The 19,218-nt window shown below is 41.7% G+C and overlaps 2 protein-coding genes and 1 pseudogene across 2 annotated transcripts; 1 reads left to right on the forward strand and 2 right to left on the reverse strand.

Annotated features, from left to right (window-relative positions):
• The first annotated feature begins 10,378 nt into the window (after positions 1-10,378).
• Positions 10,379-10,830, forward strand: LOC6588189 (V-type proton ATPase subunit e 2). The gene has a single exon (XM_002014134.2). The coding sequence runs from the start codon at positions 10,407-10,409 to the stop codon at positions 10,671-10,673; it is 267 nt and encodes an 88-aa protein (XP_002014170.1). The 5' UTR covers positions 10,379-10,406; the 3' UTR covers positions 10,674-10,830.
• Positions 10,831-15,405: 4,575 nt separating this feature from the next.
• Positions 15,406-16,067, reverse strand: LOC6588547. Its single transcript, XM_002014136.2, has 2 exons — positions 15,762-16,067; positions 15,406-15,694 (listed from the first exon to the last, which is right to left on the reverse strand). The coding sequence occupies exons 1-2, from the start codon at positions 15,940-15,942 to the stop codon at positions 15,537-15,539; spliced, it is 339 nt and encodes a 112-aa protein (XP_002014172.1). The 5' UTR covers positions 15,943-16,067; the 3' UTR covers positions 15,406-15,536.
• A 572-nt stretch (positions 16,068-16,639) lies between these two features.
• On the reverse strand, positions 16,640-19,046 carry LOC6587279 (annotated as a pseudogene).
• Between the last annotated feature and the right edge of the window lie 172 nt (positions 19,047-19,218).

The following is a 19,218-nucleotide window of genomic DNA, read 5'->3' on the forward strand; positions in this document are numbered from 1 at the left end:
ATCGCCATAATGAATGACGCCCAGGTCGTTCTTCGCCAAGGTCGCAACTAAATGTACGTGAAGCCTGAACTGGAAAAATAGACATATGTACATACATATGTCTATGTCTATGTCTATGTCAAGTTTATAAGGAAACGTTATGATGGTTGTGGCATAAAATAAAAAAATAAAACATAAAATCATATTTTAACATGTTAATAAATCTACATACTTCAAACATATGAGTATCCACACGAAAAACAAAGTGGTCATATTTTGAAAGAATCTTACATTTCTAGAAAACTGTAAAATACATACATGAAGAATATTGAAAATTACACAGACGGAGTTCTCTGCTAGTATAAATGAGCATTCTAAAGGGGAGAGGATTGGATTTTTTGAGCTGTAGAAATATAGAGTTTAATTTGAAAATAAATTTGACAGGCCTGATTCCAAGCTATACATTAATACATATGAATGTACATATATATGTCCGTAGACTTTTAAGACTTGGTTTGTTAAATAACATAAAGAAATAATATGCACACTAAGCAATAGTATAATAATATCTAAGTAATATAATATAATATTTATGGCATTATATTTGCGCCGAGATTGAAAATATTAAAATGAAAGTGTTTTCAATTACATTTTGATATTAACATGAAAATATTTCATTTCAAAAAATATATTTCATAATAAATATTTTCATGTTTTAATTAGATTTATATCCTACAAATTTACAATATGTACGTAATTTTAGTCAAAGTGAATTCTATTTAATTTGACTATGTTTCTATTTGAAATATTTAGTTATATTTAGTTTACTATATAATTTTTTCTCTCAGTGGAATAATATACAATAATAGATCCCACTGGCTACAAGCATTACACAAATAAAATATACCATTTTGTCAAAAAAAAAAAATCGGAGAATTTTTGGCGTTCCTATTCAAGTATTGAATAAATACATATCATATGCATATGCCGGGAAAATTAAATATCTGATTAGCATTTATTGTTGCGATGATGCGGAAACCAACTCAAAAATAACCTAGGGATAGTTTTCTTCAACTGCCAACATTTGCTTGATAACACATAGATTACGATTCTCATCCAAAAACAGTTTAACAATAATCCATCCAGATAGATCCCTCTCAAGGGCAAACAACACACAATATTCTTGTAGTTCAATTCAATACATAAATACGTTTAAATTGAATGAATGAACACATAAAATCAATAAATTGGCAGCCATCATGGATTTTGGCCCCGCCCATTTGGTGCAACTCCATGGACTCTTATACTTTCAGCATACATATCTATAATAATAGCAGCAAGCTTTTGTTAGCTAATTCGTTTCTTGCATCTCTGACAAAAGGTGAAATATATAAAACAGCTATGTATATTTAAACTTATGTGTAGCGCCAAAGAGCGGCCGAAAACTCGAAGACTCAAAACGTATGTAGAAATTATGTATTATGTAGTACTATTTTGTAGATTTCAAATTTTACATCCTACATTGCATGTAGAAACCGTGTAGAAATGCCACTTAGAGTCATGTCCCAGGGCCACATCGAATCGAATTCGTGATCATCAGCATCGACCTCCTGGTCGTTTGCCATAAAAATCTCAATTTTTTCAAAAATGTCGGAAAAAAAGGCATGTAAAAAAGTGGATAACGGAGGTTTTTCACACTGGCGCTTCCATGGGGCTCATATGGGAAAAAAACGGCCAAAATATTTCTGAAACGTACACATTTCGCCTTCAGGTGTCGTCTTTGGTATTTACATGAAAATGTAGTTATTATGTAGCAACTGTGTAGTTGACATGTAATTACCATGTCAAGAAATGAATTTAGTGGAAATTGTTGTTGACCGGTTGACCTTAAAATTGTTTTTATAAGAAATGCAACAAAGATGAAAGCTTAAAATTTAAACAGTCTTGTAGAAATTTGATTTAATAATCGGATAAAATTATGAGCTCAGAGCTGAGGGTCTCAGCTAGCTGGTAATATTCAACCGAATATCAAAACGATGGAATATGATGGAGTAATTCTTCAGTATATTTACGGTAGAATTTGAAAATTGTGACGTATTTCGGTATATTTCTAAAATGTAAAATGGCGCGAACATCGAAAAAACAACAAAAACATTAACAGAAAAAGCCATGACGGACGTCGTGTGTCATCTATTTTTTGGGCCAAAATTTGCTGGCAAAACCCTCTAGCTGAACCCTCCACGAGGGCTGGCCGGCTGGGCAATGGACTCTGCGTTATCCCGGGCGAGGCACTGTCGCTTGCCCTGCCCGGGGTAATGCAGTGTCTAGCTAAGGTTATGGTCCAACGTCTTCCCGATCTAAAGTCGGGGGAACTGAACCAAGGCCATGGCTAGAGGTGCCTGGCGGCCAGGCATAAAACGCTAGGGGGTGGTCCCCCCGAAAAACATTAACCGGTATGGACCTTCGGGCCAAATATGGAGGCTGATAAGGAGCAAGGCACGGGGAGGAGCAATCCTCTCTGCGTGTCGCCAGCGGTCACACCTCGGGCATGGCGGGAGCAGGCCATGTCAGTTGTAATACTACTGCCACAAAAACGACGCGTTGCAGGGTGAGCCGCGTGGGTGCCGCTGTCGACACAGACTCGGACCCGGAGAGCGTGCTATCCATTAGCAAGACCGAAGAGGAAAGCCTTCTCCGCTCGCCGGAACCAGGTACCAGCTCCCTGCGTAGGGAAGGGCCGAAGTGTTCCAGGGAGGGGATGAAGGCAAAAGCTCAGTATAAGGCGGCCCTCAAGTTACTGAGCCGGCTCCAGGGCAAGGCGGATATAGGCAACGGGTACAGGAGGGCCGCGAACACTACGCGCAGCTGCCCCAGATGAAGGCAACAAACGGTGGATTCGCCAACAAGGTGGAGGAGATGTTGGCCACCAAGAGGCAAAGCTCGATCGAGAGTGCTGCCAATGACACTCCGGCGAGCAAGCGGCAACGCGGTCCCAAGGTGGCCACCCCCAGCCGGGGGCCAGAAGGCCATGAGCGAGGTGTCCAAGAGACATCTCATTGTGGCCTTGATCGACCGCAGCGACGAGAACGGGAAGATGACGGCGGCGCAGTGGAAGTTAGTCGAGGCACTATTCTCGCGAATGGAGGAGGACCCCAGCGCTCCCATGCCCACGTTCGATGGAGCCGGAATGGCTGAACGGGGTCAAAATCCTCAAATGTAATGACGACCCAACGCGGCAGTGGCTGGTGCAGAAGGTGCCCCTACTGGAAGCTCTGTGGGAGGGGGCCAAGCTAGAGGGGATAGACAGGGAGCTGATCCCGTCCATACCAAAGGCGAAGGTGCTCTTCCCCATTGCTGTCCAGGGGGAGCGAGCACTGAAGCTGCTGCAGAGGCAAAATCCGGACATGCCAACGGCTGACTTGAACCTGGGGCTATCGAAACCCTGGAACATCTCATCTGCAACTGTCCGGCTCTCTCAAGGGCAAGGAGGAGATACCTGCGCGCCCCAATGCTGGCATCACTGGAGGGCCGTCATACCTCGGACAGATGGATTATTGGATGCTGATAAAGAAAACATAATTTTTGGGGTCGGAAATCCCACCTTCTGCGAATCAATATACCCTTTCGGAGCGTTCTAAATCTATAATAAAGAAGCTTTTGGAGTTATTGAGCTTTGAAACCATAAATATGTGTGTTCCAGACCACAAGAATTTATTACTTTTCTACTCTTTCGTTTCGGAAATTGTTTCTACTCTGCAAGCCGTTGCAAAAATCCGGGCAAAACTATAATACCACACATCTGCAAGGGTCTTGAAGCACAAATACGCAGTTATTTGTCACGCTGCAGTACTCCGCGCGCCATTACTTTGCACAACAAGCCACGCCCATCGTGGAGAAGAAGCAATGAAAATTCGTTGCGTATCTATGTATGTGAGCGGCAACAATGTGGCGAGACGAGTTACACGCACACATAGAAGCCAGGTAAGGTGGTGGAAGCGCTGCGCCAGTTGGTGGTTAAAAAGATACCGTGTCCGTCCGCAGTCGGAGGGGGTGGGTGGAAATGAAGAATGAATTTATTTAAGCGGCGGCAATCCTTAAAGCCGCCATTTCGTTTTCCGTTATGAGCTCCAGGCTCAGGCTGTGGACTTTTATGGTCCGACGTGATCTCGTACTGCACTCCGTGGCCCATCGGAAGTCGTGGGAATTTGCTCAAATGCCATTTTACGCCAACCATAAACCGAAAATGGGGACCGGAAATCTGTTTGTCCTTCTTCCAGAGTGACGTGCCACAGAGATTGCTTTGAATAGTAACACGCATACCCAGATAGTGCAGTCAACTTAAAAAGATATACTCGTAAAGCACTGCAATGATAACATTGTCGTTCTTTACGGGGGCACAGTTTCAGATTCTTGAGAGGCTACCAGAGACATCTTCTTTGCAAATTAAATTCATGAATGCTCGTGTACGATTTCGATTGGTAGAAGCAAGCTGATCAAAAATGGTCTCTACATAATAGTGTCAATACGAGTATACTCGCTTATGTTCCTATCCTCACCTATTTCTTTGAAGAAGAGCATATGTACATATAACATATATAGGACGGCACTGCAGAATATAGTGAGAAAGACCTTTTTCCAAATGACTAATCTTATATTATTCATAGAAACATTGATCTGCAATGAAAAGTTTCAGCCCTCGGAGCCAATCTTTCAATCATTTTCATACTTATGGTACGTAAAGATGTACACAAAAACAAAAATTATGTTAAATGATGATCCAGGCTGAAACGGGCTACATATCGCAATTTTTTGCGACTACGATATTCGAAAACATTAACATTAACATTTAAAAATGTGTTTTTCTTTTGGAAATTAAAATATTTTAGTTTAATATTCCATGAAATCAAAAGAAAACGAAAAATTCGAGTATTTAGGAATAGAATATATTGTTTATATATTTTTCTCGCTCATACACTTTTATATATATGTTTAAAGAGCAATTTTAAATCGTAAGTGCATTAGAAACCGGTTTTAAATCGTAAAAATCTTACGATTGGCTAAAAGCAAACACGCATTTTTGCGATTTACGGTAACCGGAGCACGGCTGTAAATATTAAAAAAAAAAATAATATTCATTTGGACATTTTTTTAAATATACATATGGGCATTTCCGCGAGTCGCTATCGTACGCTTTTGATGCACAAAAAAGATAGAAAACAAACATTTTCCCCGTACGCAAAATAAAAGTTGACTTTGGCCTGGAACAGATTATTCTAAAGCAGCTAATTTATTTAAAAATAGGATTAATATAGGTTTCTATCGAGTAATAATAATCTATATATTGGTACCAGTCGTACCAGTCGCGAACGTACGATTTTGTTCATATGTGTTTTTTTTTTACTATATCACCACCTTACACTCTCCCATGAACTACTTAATATTTCTTTAACGAACAACTTAGTTGGCTTTTTAAATCGACTTTGCGAAAAAACTTTTAACAAAAATCATCTTTCTTATGGGAGAAAATAGTAAAGCAACACATGACTATGAAAATACCTAAAAAATGATAATTTGTTTATTTTAATAAGTTTTCAGATCAAAGCTTATGAAATTATGGGCCCATTGTCATGAGAGATAGGGGAAAAATAGAGAAAGAGAGCACTGAGTTTAATTTACTTGGCTTATATAGTAAATAGTAAAAGTAACTCTCGTTTTATATTCCCTAATCCGGAAATACGCATGTTAAAAACGTGAGAATTCTTTATGGGGTCGGAAACTCTTGCTTCTGGCTGTGGCACACATCTGCACAAAACTCTTTGAGTATTTTGGGTATAGGGTATAGGGTATACAAAATAAACCACAACATTTATCTTAAATCTTAAATTTTTTTAAAATTAAAATTTAAGTTAAATTTATCTTCATTTATGTACATGGGCATCACACAGAGCTAGCTCCCCCTAACTAATGTACATTTTTGATCAAAAAGAGCCGATAATACATTTACATAAACATATTTTGTATACGATTGTCTCCTCTAGTTATGGCGTAAAGCCATATTATCATTCTTACCAAAGCAAGTCTCACACCGCAAGTAGGCTCCATACACACATAGGCATATTTATTGCACAATATTTATTACCGACGCCCGACCCGACGCAAGGGCCCGAGATTTTCACAAACACTCAGCCACACAAGGCTGGGAAACGAAGACGACTTTCCGTCGGCTGAGAAAGAGTAGAGAAACAGTAGCTCGATATCGATATCGTCTAATAGCCGCAATTATGAATAAAAGCGAGATTGACTGCCTGAAGTAGATTCAATTTGATGGCGTTATAATTTAAAGTACACAGTGTCAGCAAGTGTGTCTGAACAGAGTTAAAGATTGGCGCGGTACGTATGGCACATTAAATTTTGTTAATGGAAGAATAGTCTGTACTTTGAGTGAGACTATTACGATTGTTATAGTTCTATAGTTGGCGTGGTGTCGACTGCTGTTGTTGTTGGTTTATTATTTTAACACTTTCGACAAAGCGCGCGACGGCGGACTAGTATTAGAGCCAGTGGAGTTGGAGCTATGGTGCGGAACGTCATTCGACTGTGCGAGTTCTCCGCTGTCTGTGAATCGCTGTTAGTTTCCAGGAATCGCAGTCACAAGGCCTGAACTCTCGCGCTCTGCGACATGAACAGCACAACACAAGACGGCTGACGACGCCGACGCCAAGAGTCACGTCACCAGAGTCCAGAGCTAGGGCGACAGCAATGCCAATAGGACAGGAGCGGTATCAGCAACAACGGGGCGACCGTGACGAGCGGGGAGGGAACCGAACCCCGAGCATGTGCGACAAAAGTCAGCGCACCAGGAAGATATACGCACAGTCTCGTCTTTGGTCTCGGGATCATAAATAGTAGATAAACAAATAAATAAGCCGACGCGTCGTGGGGAAAGAGAGGGAGGGAGGGGTTTCAATGGACATACTGCTTAGATATATGACGGATATATATCTTTACATGTCTCACCCGCACCCTCACGGCCTAGCACCCACACCCTCAGACCCTGACAAATTCGATATTCTTCGATTTCGGGTATCGAATATACGAGTGTATGTGTTTGTGCGTGCTTGTCTGTGGGGGTTGGGTTGCAGAACCGTTCCAGATACACATACATATACGCCTTCGAAGTTCTGACGCGCAGGGACAGAAATCAACCACCGACCAATGACGCCCCACAGTGGACCCATCTCTATCTGTATCTGCGCAGTGCTCGTTTTAGCCCAGATGGAAATGGAATCCAGCTAGGGCCACTTTGCAGGGCCAGTTACTGTTACTTGCCTGCTCTTGCTCTTGCTCTCGCTCTCGCCCCTGCCCCTGTGACCGACAGCTACACGCAACGCTTCGTGTTCATCCCCGTGTAAAAATCAATCGCAATCGATGGATGAATTTTATTGTGCGCAAACTCAGTTTTCGGAAAAGGAACTTTTTGGGTGGACGCCTATATAACTGTTGGCTGTATTTACTGCACAGTATGATCATTAAAAATCGTGAATGTTATCCAGACAAAAGGACCTCCCGAAATCAGTTTTATCTCTAACGAAAACGAGAGTTCTCAAAGTAAAATGGAAAATATTCAAAAGGAATCAAGGAGTAAATAGCAGGCAGTATGGTATGGCCATGTTCGAATGACTGAGTGCACACTAGTCCCCCAATTTCTAAGCTATCTGGCTCCCAATTTGTACAGATCCTTTATCATATAGGCGACGATCGAGCTATTTTTAAGCATACCATTTTTCACTATATCACATAAATTCATTATTATCGCAATTTTGCAAGAACATTTTAAAAGAAAACTAAGAATACAGCCCAGAAGCTAAAAACTTTCAATTCACTTGGCCCGCAATAAATAACAATAACAGTCAAGACTGTAGTACAGTACCCTGTAGTACTGAATAAGTACATGAAACTGAAAGTAACAACCGCATTAAGGAAAGTTTCAAACCAAATTCTGCGGCAAGCCGTCCAGGTCAGTCAACTGATTATAGATCTGTGGCTAAGACAACAAAGGCCGGGTGCTAGTGCTCCGCTTGTGTTTGCTCCCAGCACGTTTTGACTCGACTGGAAGTTCTACATGGTTTAAAAGCGGGGGAAGACACAACGACATCGTCACAGCCCATAGAGATGGACCATCTCCCCAGATATTTACCTGTGAAATGTGTTCCCAACTTGTGTTTCAGGGCCCGCATGGCACTTCCTTAAATAGTGCTAAGACTGCTAAGTGACTGGACAAATAACGCGTGCTAGAGTCGTTCGGCATAGCCAAATTGTTCTTGTAAGGTGCAACTAAAACTAAATGCGGCCACTGTGTCCAACCAAGCTTGGGGGAAAAATGTACATACTTAAGTGCATACTTATGTATATGCACGTATACGTATACATATGTGTATATAAATCTGTTTTCCGAGCTTCTCTTAATCTATCCGCCCTCTTAAGCGACAATAAAATGATTGAATGTGCGAAAGTAATCTATAAAAGTATATATGTATGTACATACATTTAAACACAATCAAATCGATCAAATAATTACAGAAAATAGATTAACTCTTCGATGTGAAAAAGGCATGCCTTACTATCGAACTTATGCCTTAAAGAAATACTTTTCTTGGTCAAACTATGGCTCATCCGTATTTTAGCATGGGTATAATTATAATTTTGCTTTTAGAACATTTACGAGTACTAAAACACTGTTAAGCCAAATACCAATTGTCTGGAATACTTGTCGCGTTATAATTGAAAATAAATAAATAAAAATACAAAATACTATAGTAATTTTGTTTCTATTGGCCTAGTATAAGGCGGTTTCTGTTGTATTACCGATCTACTTCCCAGTTTATCTTCTCAGACCTTTTCATTGTTGAAAAAATGAAAATATAGGTACGAATAATATGAAGATGAAGGAACCAGCCAAGTCAACTGTTGCTAATCGGTTCTTGGATGGTCACAATTATATGAAAGTATACTAACGATCTAAAGTCTATCCATGTGGTCCAGTCAATAACAGAATTTTCTTAATCTTATATTATCTTTATTAAATATATTTTCAATATTTAAACCTTGTTCAGGTTTGATTTGCCTGCAGGCTGCTTTAGCATAGTCTGTGAGATTTACGACGATACGATAGACGAAATAGCCATTTTCGACCTGCTATTTATGCAGATTAATAACAGAGAACTAAGGAACTGGAAGCGTTGCTAATAATTTAAAGAACGAAAATTACTCAAAACGAGTAAATGGTTTATTTCGTCGGGACTTTGCTGAACAATACATGTGATATAACCGCCCGTAGTGCTACCAGGAAATATTATTCACGTCTTTTTCTCTGTCACGCCTCTAAAGGGCTACGAGGAGTCCAAATATTTTGACGGTCTGTTGTCAAAGAAATTTAAAGACAAACCGACACCGGAACAGATAGCGCGGTGTCCCAGAATTGGGTCTGCGTCTGCTTAGGTCCGGGTCTTCTTAAGTGCCGATGGTGTTTAAAAGGGAAATCACACATTTTGCTTAATTTGCATTTGCTTGCGACTCAGAAAATCTCTGGACGTGATTTACGATCTGCAATTGATCTGAAACTGGAAAGAGCAACACATCGTTGTAGTCGTAGTTTTAAATTTCTGGTTGAGGTGTCGAGGTGTGAAGTTTGGATGTCCAGCAGCTAACTATTGCTACTGTTTCCCAAAATGTAAACGGATTTTGCAAAGCCGTCGTTCCCGTTGCGGTCAGATCTGTAATGGAATTAAAGATGGCCTCCTGCAAGCACTTCACCACCGCGAGATAAGCGCTAGCAGGGCAGCGTGGCACCGGACGTCTAGATACTTATTGTGAGAAAATGGAAAATTCGATGTCGCCATTAACATTTATTGCTACTTTGGGAAAACTCGATTACAGGCACTGGGCGCGGCGCCCCTACACCACAATGCATTGCCATTGCCAGTGCCATTGCAGAGCCGCCATTTTATGAGTCGCGCCAGAGCACTTATGGCATCATCAGGACTCGGATAGGGGAGAAGGCGCAGCACAGCCACCCCATCAGCCACATGGCTGGAGAGCCATCAGCTCTCGTAAAACGGATTTTGCGCTTAGTCAGGATGCGTGCAGCAGTTTTATGGGTTGCTCCATTGATGCCAGCACTCGGAAAATGTATACAGTTTTCTTTTACTACCTTTGCGCTCCACTGCGCATGCAGCATCCACTGGCTGCCATAAAATATCGAAACGTTCGCAATCATAAAAGTTGATGAGTGCAGGCACCCAAATTGGGATTGCACACAAGCAAGCTCAGAGAATATACGTAAGAGTGAGCTGAGAGTAGGCAGCTCGTGTCAGAGCGAAAGAGAAACTTGTCAGAATTCGGAAGCATATCTGGGAAAAATCTCCGGAATGGATAAATATATTACATTATCGGTCTTCACCGTGTTCTGGCTGCTCTTTGCCTTGGTTGGGTGGTTTGTGGCCATGCGATTCAAGGACAGAGGAGTTATCCGATGCTGTGTCGTACTCACAGCTGCCTGCTGCTATCTCGTCTGGCTGATTACTTTTCTAATGCAAATGAATCCTTTGGTGGGGCCGCGGGCTGATCAAAAGGTAATCTACGCCATCATGAGCTACTGGCCCAACTCCTTCATTCATTCGGAATCGGATCCTTAAAACGATACACTCTCTCCGCTACTGAAATATCTTCACATATATTTTCAAGTGGACAAATATGAATGGTTTAAATAGGCGCCTGGTATTGATGTACTGTACTGAATGAGCTAACAATTTCGGCGACCCGAATGGTGATTAAATTATAAATGATCTTTTATTGACCTGATTTATTATTTTTTTGTTCATCACAAAGTCTGATTTCGAATATTCGTTGAAATTATTTGCTTTTATCTGCTGGATCTGCGAAAGTTGGCTGACTCTTCCAAGCAGTTGTATAACTCCGCTACAAACTGGAAAACCATTATATTTTCGGGTATTTTCTGTAGACACAAAGACACAAAATCAATGTTGCTACGAACTCCCAGTGATTGAGCGACCATTACGCCGTACTCCAGCGTCTCCAGCCGATTCTTACATTTAATGTACTTGGTGTCAATCAGGTTTGGGCGGTAGGAATGAATGATCGCACAAAGTGCGTGGCCGCTCTGCCAGGAAATGGAGAACTCATACATGGGTATGCCATAAGGCTTAGTTTTCTCCTGACACCAGCGAAGCAGTTTGTGGCGGCGTTGGCCAAACGTTGTTCCTGGGTGCGGCTCCACTACAGTTTTCTTTTTTATGCGACATAGACACGATCCTGTTGTCGTTGAGTTCTTTGTACAGGTATTGCCACTTTCATTTACTGCTGCCTTTTGCTTTTGATATGATGATTTTGACAGTTCAGGATCGGATTCGACTTGGCATTGTATCGCCCCGTGTTGGGCTTCTCGCGTTGTAGTATTCGTACTTTCGTACTTATTTGGTTGTGCTGATGCCGCAATATCAGGACTAAGGTGGCTATTATTTTCAGTCTGGGTTGATTGCACTGACTGACTGTCTTCTGCGAGCCTAAATTTGTGGCATTCCTGCATCTGAGGAGGTTGTGGGGGGGTTAAACAATTTTGGTAGCATGTTTGTTGTACTTCCAGTAGTCTTGAGTTTTCTTTGAGTGCAGCTTGTAATTTTAGTTTTTCCTCTGAAAGGCCACTGCTTAGCTTCAAAACGAGATCCTGCTGATTTTTTAACCTTATTTCGGTCGCATGCTGAATAAGAAGCGCCTTTCGGGTCAATGTATGTTCCTTAAGAATCATTAGCTTATGGTCAAGCTGTTCTAATTCCCTTTTCAACTCGAAATTTCTTAACTTAGCTGTCACTCTGCCAAGCTCTATTGTTGGACATGATTCCCTGAGTTTAAGTTTATCTGAATTCAGTTTGTGATATGGTGTCTTTTCAGCTGAGTCGGCCAAATTGTCGCGGCTATCTGAGGGCACATTGTAATGGTCGGACTTTTGCGTTTTACCGTGTTCTGCTTTCATGTGGGCCAACATAAAATAGTCTTTGATGACGCCCTCCAGCTCTGAAAATATTGCACTAACTGCAACTATAAAACTTGGGTCCACAACTCCTCTATTCCGCATTTCCGACTGACCCCAAGGCACTTTTAGATAAAGTCTCTTAATTTGTCCGGTGCCTAAAAAACAAAGTTGTAAGGATGATGGAAAACATTTTGATGACGACATACATTTCGCTAAAATTCTGGAAAGGTCGGCCATCTGGTTGCTTTGACTACCAAAACACTCACGAAATTGGTCGGCCATGAGTCTGATCAATATAATTATCTTACCCATACAGCGCATAGGGGGAGAATCATTCAGAGTGGTGTTCCATTGTTTCCACATTTGACTTGACATGGAAGCAGCATTTAGGTATTTAACTAGTTTTTTTATCTCACAGAGATGATCTTTTATAGCTTCCATTGGGCCGGAATATGCTTTAAGTCGAAACAAAATTAATTATGAACAATATTTGACATTTTATGCAAATAAGTCAAATAATTTCGAAGATATTTTTGTACAGTTTTATTATTGTATGAGCTTTACAGATTAATAGTTACTTACATAACTGTATCTATTATACACTCGTACAGTCTTTGGAATATAGGCTGATGAGGCCCAGTGCTCAGACACTATAACTGCTAGAGCACCGACATGTTGTATCCAGACTTCTGTGATTCAAAACTTCGCCACATCCCCTTCCGCCAGCACAAAGGACGCAAATCTGTGGGATCCACAATTTTAAAGATACGAGAAAACCAAAAACGCAGAAACATTTTGATGTAGTCTCCCAAAATTCCTCTATCCGATATTACCATTTAGGGCTGCATGGACTTCCTCTGCATATAATGTGATTTTTTATGGTACTGGCTTCGGAGATTTCCTATGAAATTCTACATGTCTTCCAGCTCATTTTGGTTGTGGCATAATGCTCCATTTACCATGTTCAAATGACAGCTATTTAACAAAAGCAGGTCTCCTCGAGCTTTGAGAATCCCATTTAAGATGGACGATCCCAACTTCATGGTCCAGGAGTGCTGCATTACGATCGAGAGTGAGGTAACAGCTTCTAAGTGCCGCTTTAAATCGTAAAAACCAATCTTTCCATATGGGCTTCTAGAATGTTCGGCAGTCTGAAACTCATAGAGAACTCGCTATAAAATGTCAAAATGTCGTCAAATATCTGTGCAGCCTATCCACCTCTTTAAATGTCTCAGGTCCTCACACTTTTGCACCTCACTGCTTTTGGCTTTGAAATATGTTTCATATTGAGCTAACGCTCAAAATTCGTCTCTTTATGAAGCTACTCAACCACTGAGTTTATGCTTGCCTTAGCTAATTTTGCTTGGCGTCCTTTACAGGCTTTTCTTGGAAGAATCATTTTTCGTATATAAGAACGTTAGTTGCAGCCTTAAAATCTAGAAAGTACATATGCATACACATCCTCCAACTCTTGGTAGGCACTTACTCCGTAGCCACCACCTTCATCGGCTCAGCCGCATTGTTCCATTGTTTCACATGAGTTTCAATTCAAATAAAGAATCGGCTCATCCTATTTGACAATGCATGAACATTATACATATGCCAAAACTTTTAAAGAGGAAATTTCATGCAAAATTTCTATTTCTTTGGTGCTCATACCGTAGCTCTTATATCGTCATCCCGTTGTCTAATCAGTCCTTTTTTTAGTAAGGAAGTGTTTTTTCTGTTTTTGTTTCTTCACGCTGGGGTCTGTTTACACATAGATGGTACTTCTTGATGTTTCTTTTATCAGTGTGTTGGCTGCATCTTCGGTTTCCATTTCCACCCTTATTAGCATTTCCTGTCCGCGTTTAATTAGAAACCTGGGCTCCTTTGTGTTCAGATTTCGCTTCTGATGGTTTTCTTCTGGTTTTTAGTCCCGCCATCATTGCCGGCTCCGTCCTACCTGTTTCTTCGGGTTAACATTCTATTCGACCTCTTTGCTGAGATTGAGATTACATATCTCCTGGTGTGATGAATTTTGGGGGTGCGATGTAGTCCGCCTGGATTGCTGCAATATATATTGTGTCACATGGTATGTACTGCTTGCACTGCTTCTTAGCCTACGCTACTGACTCCTCGTACTGCTTGTTTTGGCGTATGCTACTTCTTTCCGATCTGTTAGCCTCCTGCTCTCTTTGAGTCCGACAAAAGTTCGTCATTGAGTTGGCTGAGAGTCGACCATTTTCATATCATACCGACATACGTGTGTCCATCATGGCCACAGCGAAAGGGAAGAAAGGGAATATACATATATATTCTCGCACACGGCAGCAGCCTCTGCGCCTTTCTCTCTTGTCTGTGACGCGCTCTCCTCGAATCCTCGCTTGCATTAGGACACGGGTGATTCGGTCCCCTTCCCTTTGACTAGTCTGGATCTTATCACTCACCTCTCGCACGTCTATTGCGACCCCCCGCGACCATCCGAATTCGTGCCGTTATTAAACATTCAACACCCCTTGCCCCTGCCAGTCGAATGGACCTCAAAGACTGAAAACTGGATGTTATATTAATTACAGGAATGCTTATGTTGAGCAGGAGCGCGTGACTTTCCTGAAGATCGATCTGGCCGATGCAGTGAGTCTATTCCTCTCTGTATACACTTTCATATCTCAGTACTTACTCAACACTTTTCGCTCAATTGAATTCAGGGAGACTACACGCTAACGTTAATTGTTACTGGTGCACATGCATGTTCACAAATGGGGTAATTCAATTCCGCCCATTGGGAAATTGCTTTGAAAAGAAAACACGGCCCAGAAAATTCAACGCTTTGCCAAATATACCTTAAAGGCAAAATGGTCTTTTTGTCAGTTGGCACAGGTGTTAGCGTAGATGGGGGAGCCCACACGGGCCAAGTAATGTAGAGGGCACCGCCGAAGCTCCTCTTGTGGGTGAAGGTTCGCTGAATGCAACATGATTTTTTCCACTTTTGGGGCAAGGGCTTTGCCCAAGCACTGCAATCTGTCGCTATGTATATTATAAGTTTTTAAAGCATCGAGTTGTCTAACTCTGGAACATTTTTTAATTTAAATTCCCAATTCGTTTGGCCTTTTAAATAGTTCAACGTATTGTCCGTGATGAGATGCTTCGCCATGTTATTTACCATACAAATACAAATTCGAAAATATATATAATGTTATATAATATGAATAATATGCAAATATGTAGTTATTAACTATAATTTGTCGAAGCAGCTGGATCAGGAGGTGGAGACGGTGCAGAAGAACACTTACCATATGAGGGAGATAATACTCATTGAGCAGATGAACAAATTTGCATTCTGAAAATATGTCAAGTGCGATACGAAGCTTATTTTTCCCTCAAACAATTCCGGCCGCTTTAAATAGTTTATTCATTTCTTTAACTCCTCATCCACAAATGGCACTTTTTGGAAGGTTCAAAAAAGGTAGAATATTGGGCAGAAGGGGCGGTGAGTCGGGGAACCAGCAGCAACGTTATATATATGTTAATTTCCTCCTCCCACACTTTGCCGGCGCAGGAGCCTGCGCTGACTGATTGTTGCTCGAGGCCGGAGATGCCGCAGCAGGAGGCCTGGACACTGTATCAGGTATACCCAGCTGTCGTTGACTTCGAGAATGACTTCATAGCCGTTGTCTCCAAAATCTAAAATAAGGAAAAGAAACCATGATAAAATATTGCTCCTTGCAAAGAACTGCATTTAATTACACACTTGTTGCTGCTGGTGAGCTTGCCGTTGGATGTAGTGCCAGCGGCTGCTGGCCAGACGGCCACGGCTGCTCCTTGAGGCTCTCCGTTTTGGCAACCTTTACCAGTTGCAGCTTCAACTGTAGTTTCTGTTGCTGCTTCTTGGCCTGAACCGACGCCGTATGCTGCTTCTTGAGGCTATCCATCTTCACTTCACTTGCACTTCGATTTTATCGGCTCGAAATTGTTTTGAAGTTTTTGATTTTGCGAGCGCCCGATTCGCTTTTTCCACAGTTGAAATTTGGCTTTGCAGCCGTAGTCAAGTCAGCCTAGTAGACACCACACGCAACTATCGAGTGTTCTAAAAACATACGAGACAACAACCGCACCACACCACATAAAACTTCACGTAATATACTATTATTAATTAATATCAATCAATTAATTAACATTAATATAATTATTGTATTACGTTTATTTGATAATTTATTAATATATTATAGTATATATTTATTTTATTAAAACATTATTTCAATACTATTGAATCGATTTTGCTAGCGATGGCCGCGGAAAAATGCAGGAAAGAATTGTACGGACGGACGGAATTCCAATTTTTCAAATTTTGAAATATACGTTTTATAGTGAGATCTAACAGGAGTGTGTGGTTACTCTAGCCTTAATAGTCTCTGAGATTCCCCAGATTTTCGTCATTTGCGGGGGCGATATTTTTAAACTAACTTGTCAAAGTCCGATATCACAGGAGTGTTTATACCAAATTTGGTTGCTCTAGCTCTTATAGTCTCTGAGATCCTTGAACTCACATTTTGCAATAGGCAAAGCCGACCATGAAACCTGTGTGTTAGAGAGAGACAGAGCGAGAGAAAATGTTGTTTGTTTTCTTCATTCTGGCTATAATAACAATACGATCTGGTTCAGATTCTGCAGTCAAAAAGATATGGTAATTTTGTACGATTCTGCTTGTTTTAGCTTTCTCGTATCCTTAAACTTGTGAGTGCCACAAATTTTCGTCCTTTGTGGGGGCTGAAGTTGGCGGGGCGATGTTTTTAAATATACTTGTACTCTACTATACCTAATACCTATATCTACCTATCTAGCAAAGCGGAAACAACGGATACCGACGCGGAATCAGACACCGACGCACGGACCTGATCACCTACGGGATCACGACTACGCGCAGTCCACACAACTTTATTTCTACTACTTCAGCAGCGACGCTGATAACTTTGACCTATGTATCTACGGACAGTAGAGCATAGCAGGTGATGCCAAGGCCAAGAGAGAAACGGATGGTCTGTTCTCTTGTAGCCGAATATTTTCTTAACAACATCGTTATAATTATTGACATCAGAAGATAGCAGACATTTGTGCGAAAAATGAAGAATTGGGCGCAGAAACTATATAATTGTCACAAAACCAGCGTTCGAGCCGAAAAGAAAGGCAAGAAAGCTAAGTCAGGAAGTGTCGTCGCTGCTGCTGCCCCTGTCTCTTCCGCCATCAACAACGGTACCGATCCAGAAGATCCTGCTTATGGGTATATGTATTTGTATTTATTGTAAAAGTATTTAAAATTCTCAGGTGGAGCCGGACTCAGCCATGAATGACTCCACCAAGCAAGGATAAATTTCGCGGGAGCAGACTTACCCTCCTCCCATGGACAGAAGTCTTGTTCTTTCAAGTTTGTAAATTTACAAAAATGTAAGTATGTATATAGTGATGAGAGTTGGGTTGGGTGGTTCCATCTGTTCCAGTTGGAATTTCACCAAAAATTACCGGTCATCTTCCTCATAAATTTGAAAATTTACAAAATTTTGCCCTTTGCAAGCCTGTGGAGTGAGGAGCAGCTGATCAATGCTTTAAATTACATATTGCAGGGCAGTCATAATTTACAACCATCAGCTCTACCAGACTGACCCGTTTGTGCTGAGCCCCGATGAGCTTCATGTCCCTTTGAATAGGGACCGCAGGACGTGGAAGTTGAAAGTGCAACGCATGCAAGGTAAAATACTGTTGGGTCGTGTCTGCTCCTACCCGGCGACACCTTTCACCAACTTGCACAGGCCCAATAGCACGGACGTGGAGCTATGCGGAGTTCGAAAGAAATCCATACAGATTTGTGGTCATAGTGGTGGCAGTGTCAGAGATGGACACTCCCAAACTGATGCGGTCAACCCTAGATAGGCGCCAAAATGGGTCCTTTCCAGGACCGCCAAAAATTTATACAGAGATATATATTTTCGAAATATAGACGCTGCTGCAGTCGAATGATCCCCGGCTGATCGTTAATTGGGCGACTGGCTGATCTAATTGATCTATCCACTTGTGCCGTGGCAGAAGATGCTGCCTGATGTTCATTGAGCAGATGCAGCTTTGCAGCAAAGCAAGCTGAAGAGGCACAGCATTTGCTGTGAAGGACCCCACGTTGGGACGATTCTCAATGCGTCAAGAGCTCTTCTCCTTGATAACGAAGATGTTTTGCACCTAAAAGAAAGGTAAAGGAATGAAACAGATTAATATAAGGATCAAAAGATATATAACTTCTCTAAATGCTCACATTATAAACTCCCTGAAGCTTTCAGCCCACTCCTCGGCGGTCTTATCAGCAGGCCAGCGCGCATGATTAATGTAGCTCACAAAGCAGATGCCGACCATACTATTGCCATCCACCTCGCAAAAGGCCATTGTGGTGGTGGTCAGCACCAGAGGCAGCGACCAAGCAACCAAATGAAAGTTCGAGCCCTTCTTGTCTATGCGATCTTGGACATGACCCATGTCGCGCCAGTGCCAGGCATAGGTGAGGAACACAAACCAGACCATTCCGGCCGTAAGGAATTAATACACCAGCACAAAGATCACAATGCAGGAGAGATTCTCTCCGGCGGTGGGCTCTGAATGGCGAAGAGTGCCATCCTTGCGACAGACAATATCCTTACGGGATCCTGAAGAGAGAGAGAGAAAAACAGAGCATACATGAGACTCCTGTGGGACGAAAGGATCTGTGACCCTAAGTGGACTAACCCAATGCAGGCAATCAGGAAGCATAGATTCATGTAGAGCTTGCCTGCATTCTGCCAGTCGATGGAAAAGGTGGCCACCACAAACAGATTGGAGACCAGGCACAGCGTGCCCCCCTATCCAATCAACTTGTGGATCGATGCTCATCTTCCGTGTGCCAAGGGATTCTTGCAGCGCACATCACATCCCTCGATGCCCGGATAATGGCTACCAGCTGACTCAAGCACTGTCCGGTTACATTGAATTTCATGCCGCGCGCACTGTTTGTGCATTTCATTGCACGAATTTTCAGTTTCCAAAATGTCTAACTATTTAATCGGCACGGTATAATAAAAACCATCTCATTAAAAACCTGCTCTTAGACCAAAACAACTGCTAATAATTAGAGTTGCCAGATCTAGTGCAATACATCAGTGTTGTGAATCTCTCCATATTTACGGTATATTTTG

The sequence above is a fragment of the Drosophila persimilis genome, unplaced genomic scaffold (assembly GCF_003286085.1).
Source record: "Drosophila persimilis strain 14011-0111.01,24,50 unplaced genomic scaffold, DperRS2 tig00000000-arrow-pilon, whole genome shotgun sequence".
In the NCBI taxonomy this organism is placed as follows: domain Eukaryota; kingdom Metazoa; phylum Arthropoda; class Insecta; order Diptera; family Drosophilidae; genus Drosophila; species Drosophila persimilis.

Bases quoted from the DNA above. Each gene is read 5' to 3' on its own strand.
- LOC6588189 (XM_002014134.2), top strand. From the start codon at position 10,407: ATGGATAAATATATTACATTATCGGTCTTCACCGTGTTCTGGCTGCTC.
- LOC6588547 (XM_002014136.2), bottom strand. From the start codon at position 15,942: ATGGATAGCCTCAAGAAGCAGCATACGGCGTCGGTTCAGGCCAAGAAG. The intron at 15,695-15,761 runs GTGTGTAATTAA...TCCTTATTTTAG, and splicing joins AAGCTCACCAGCAGCAACAA to ATTTTGGAGACAACGGCTAT.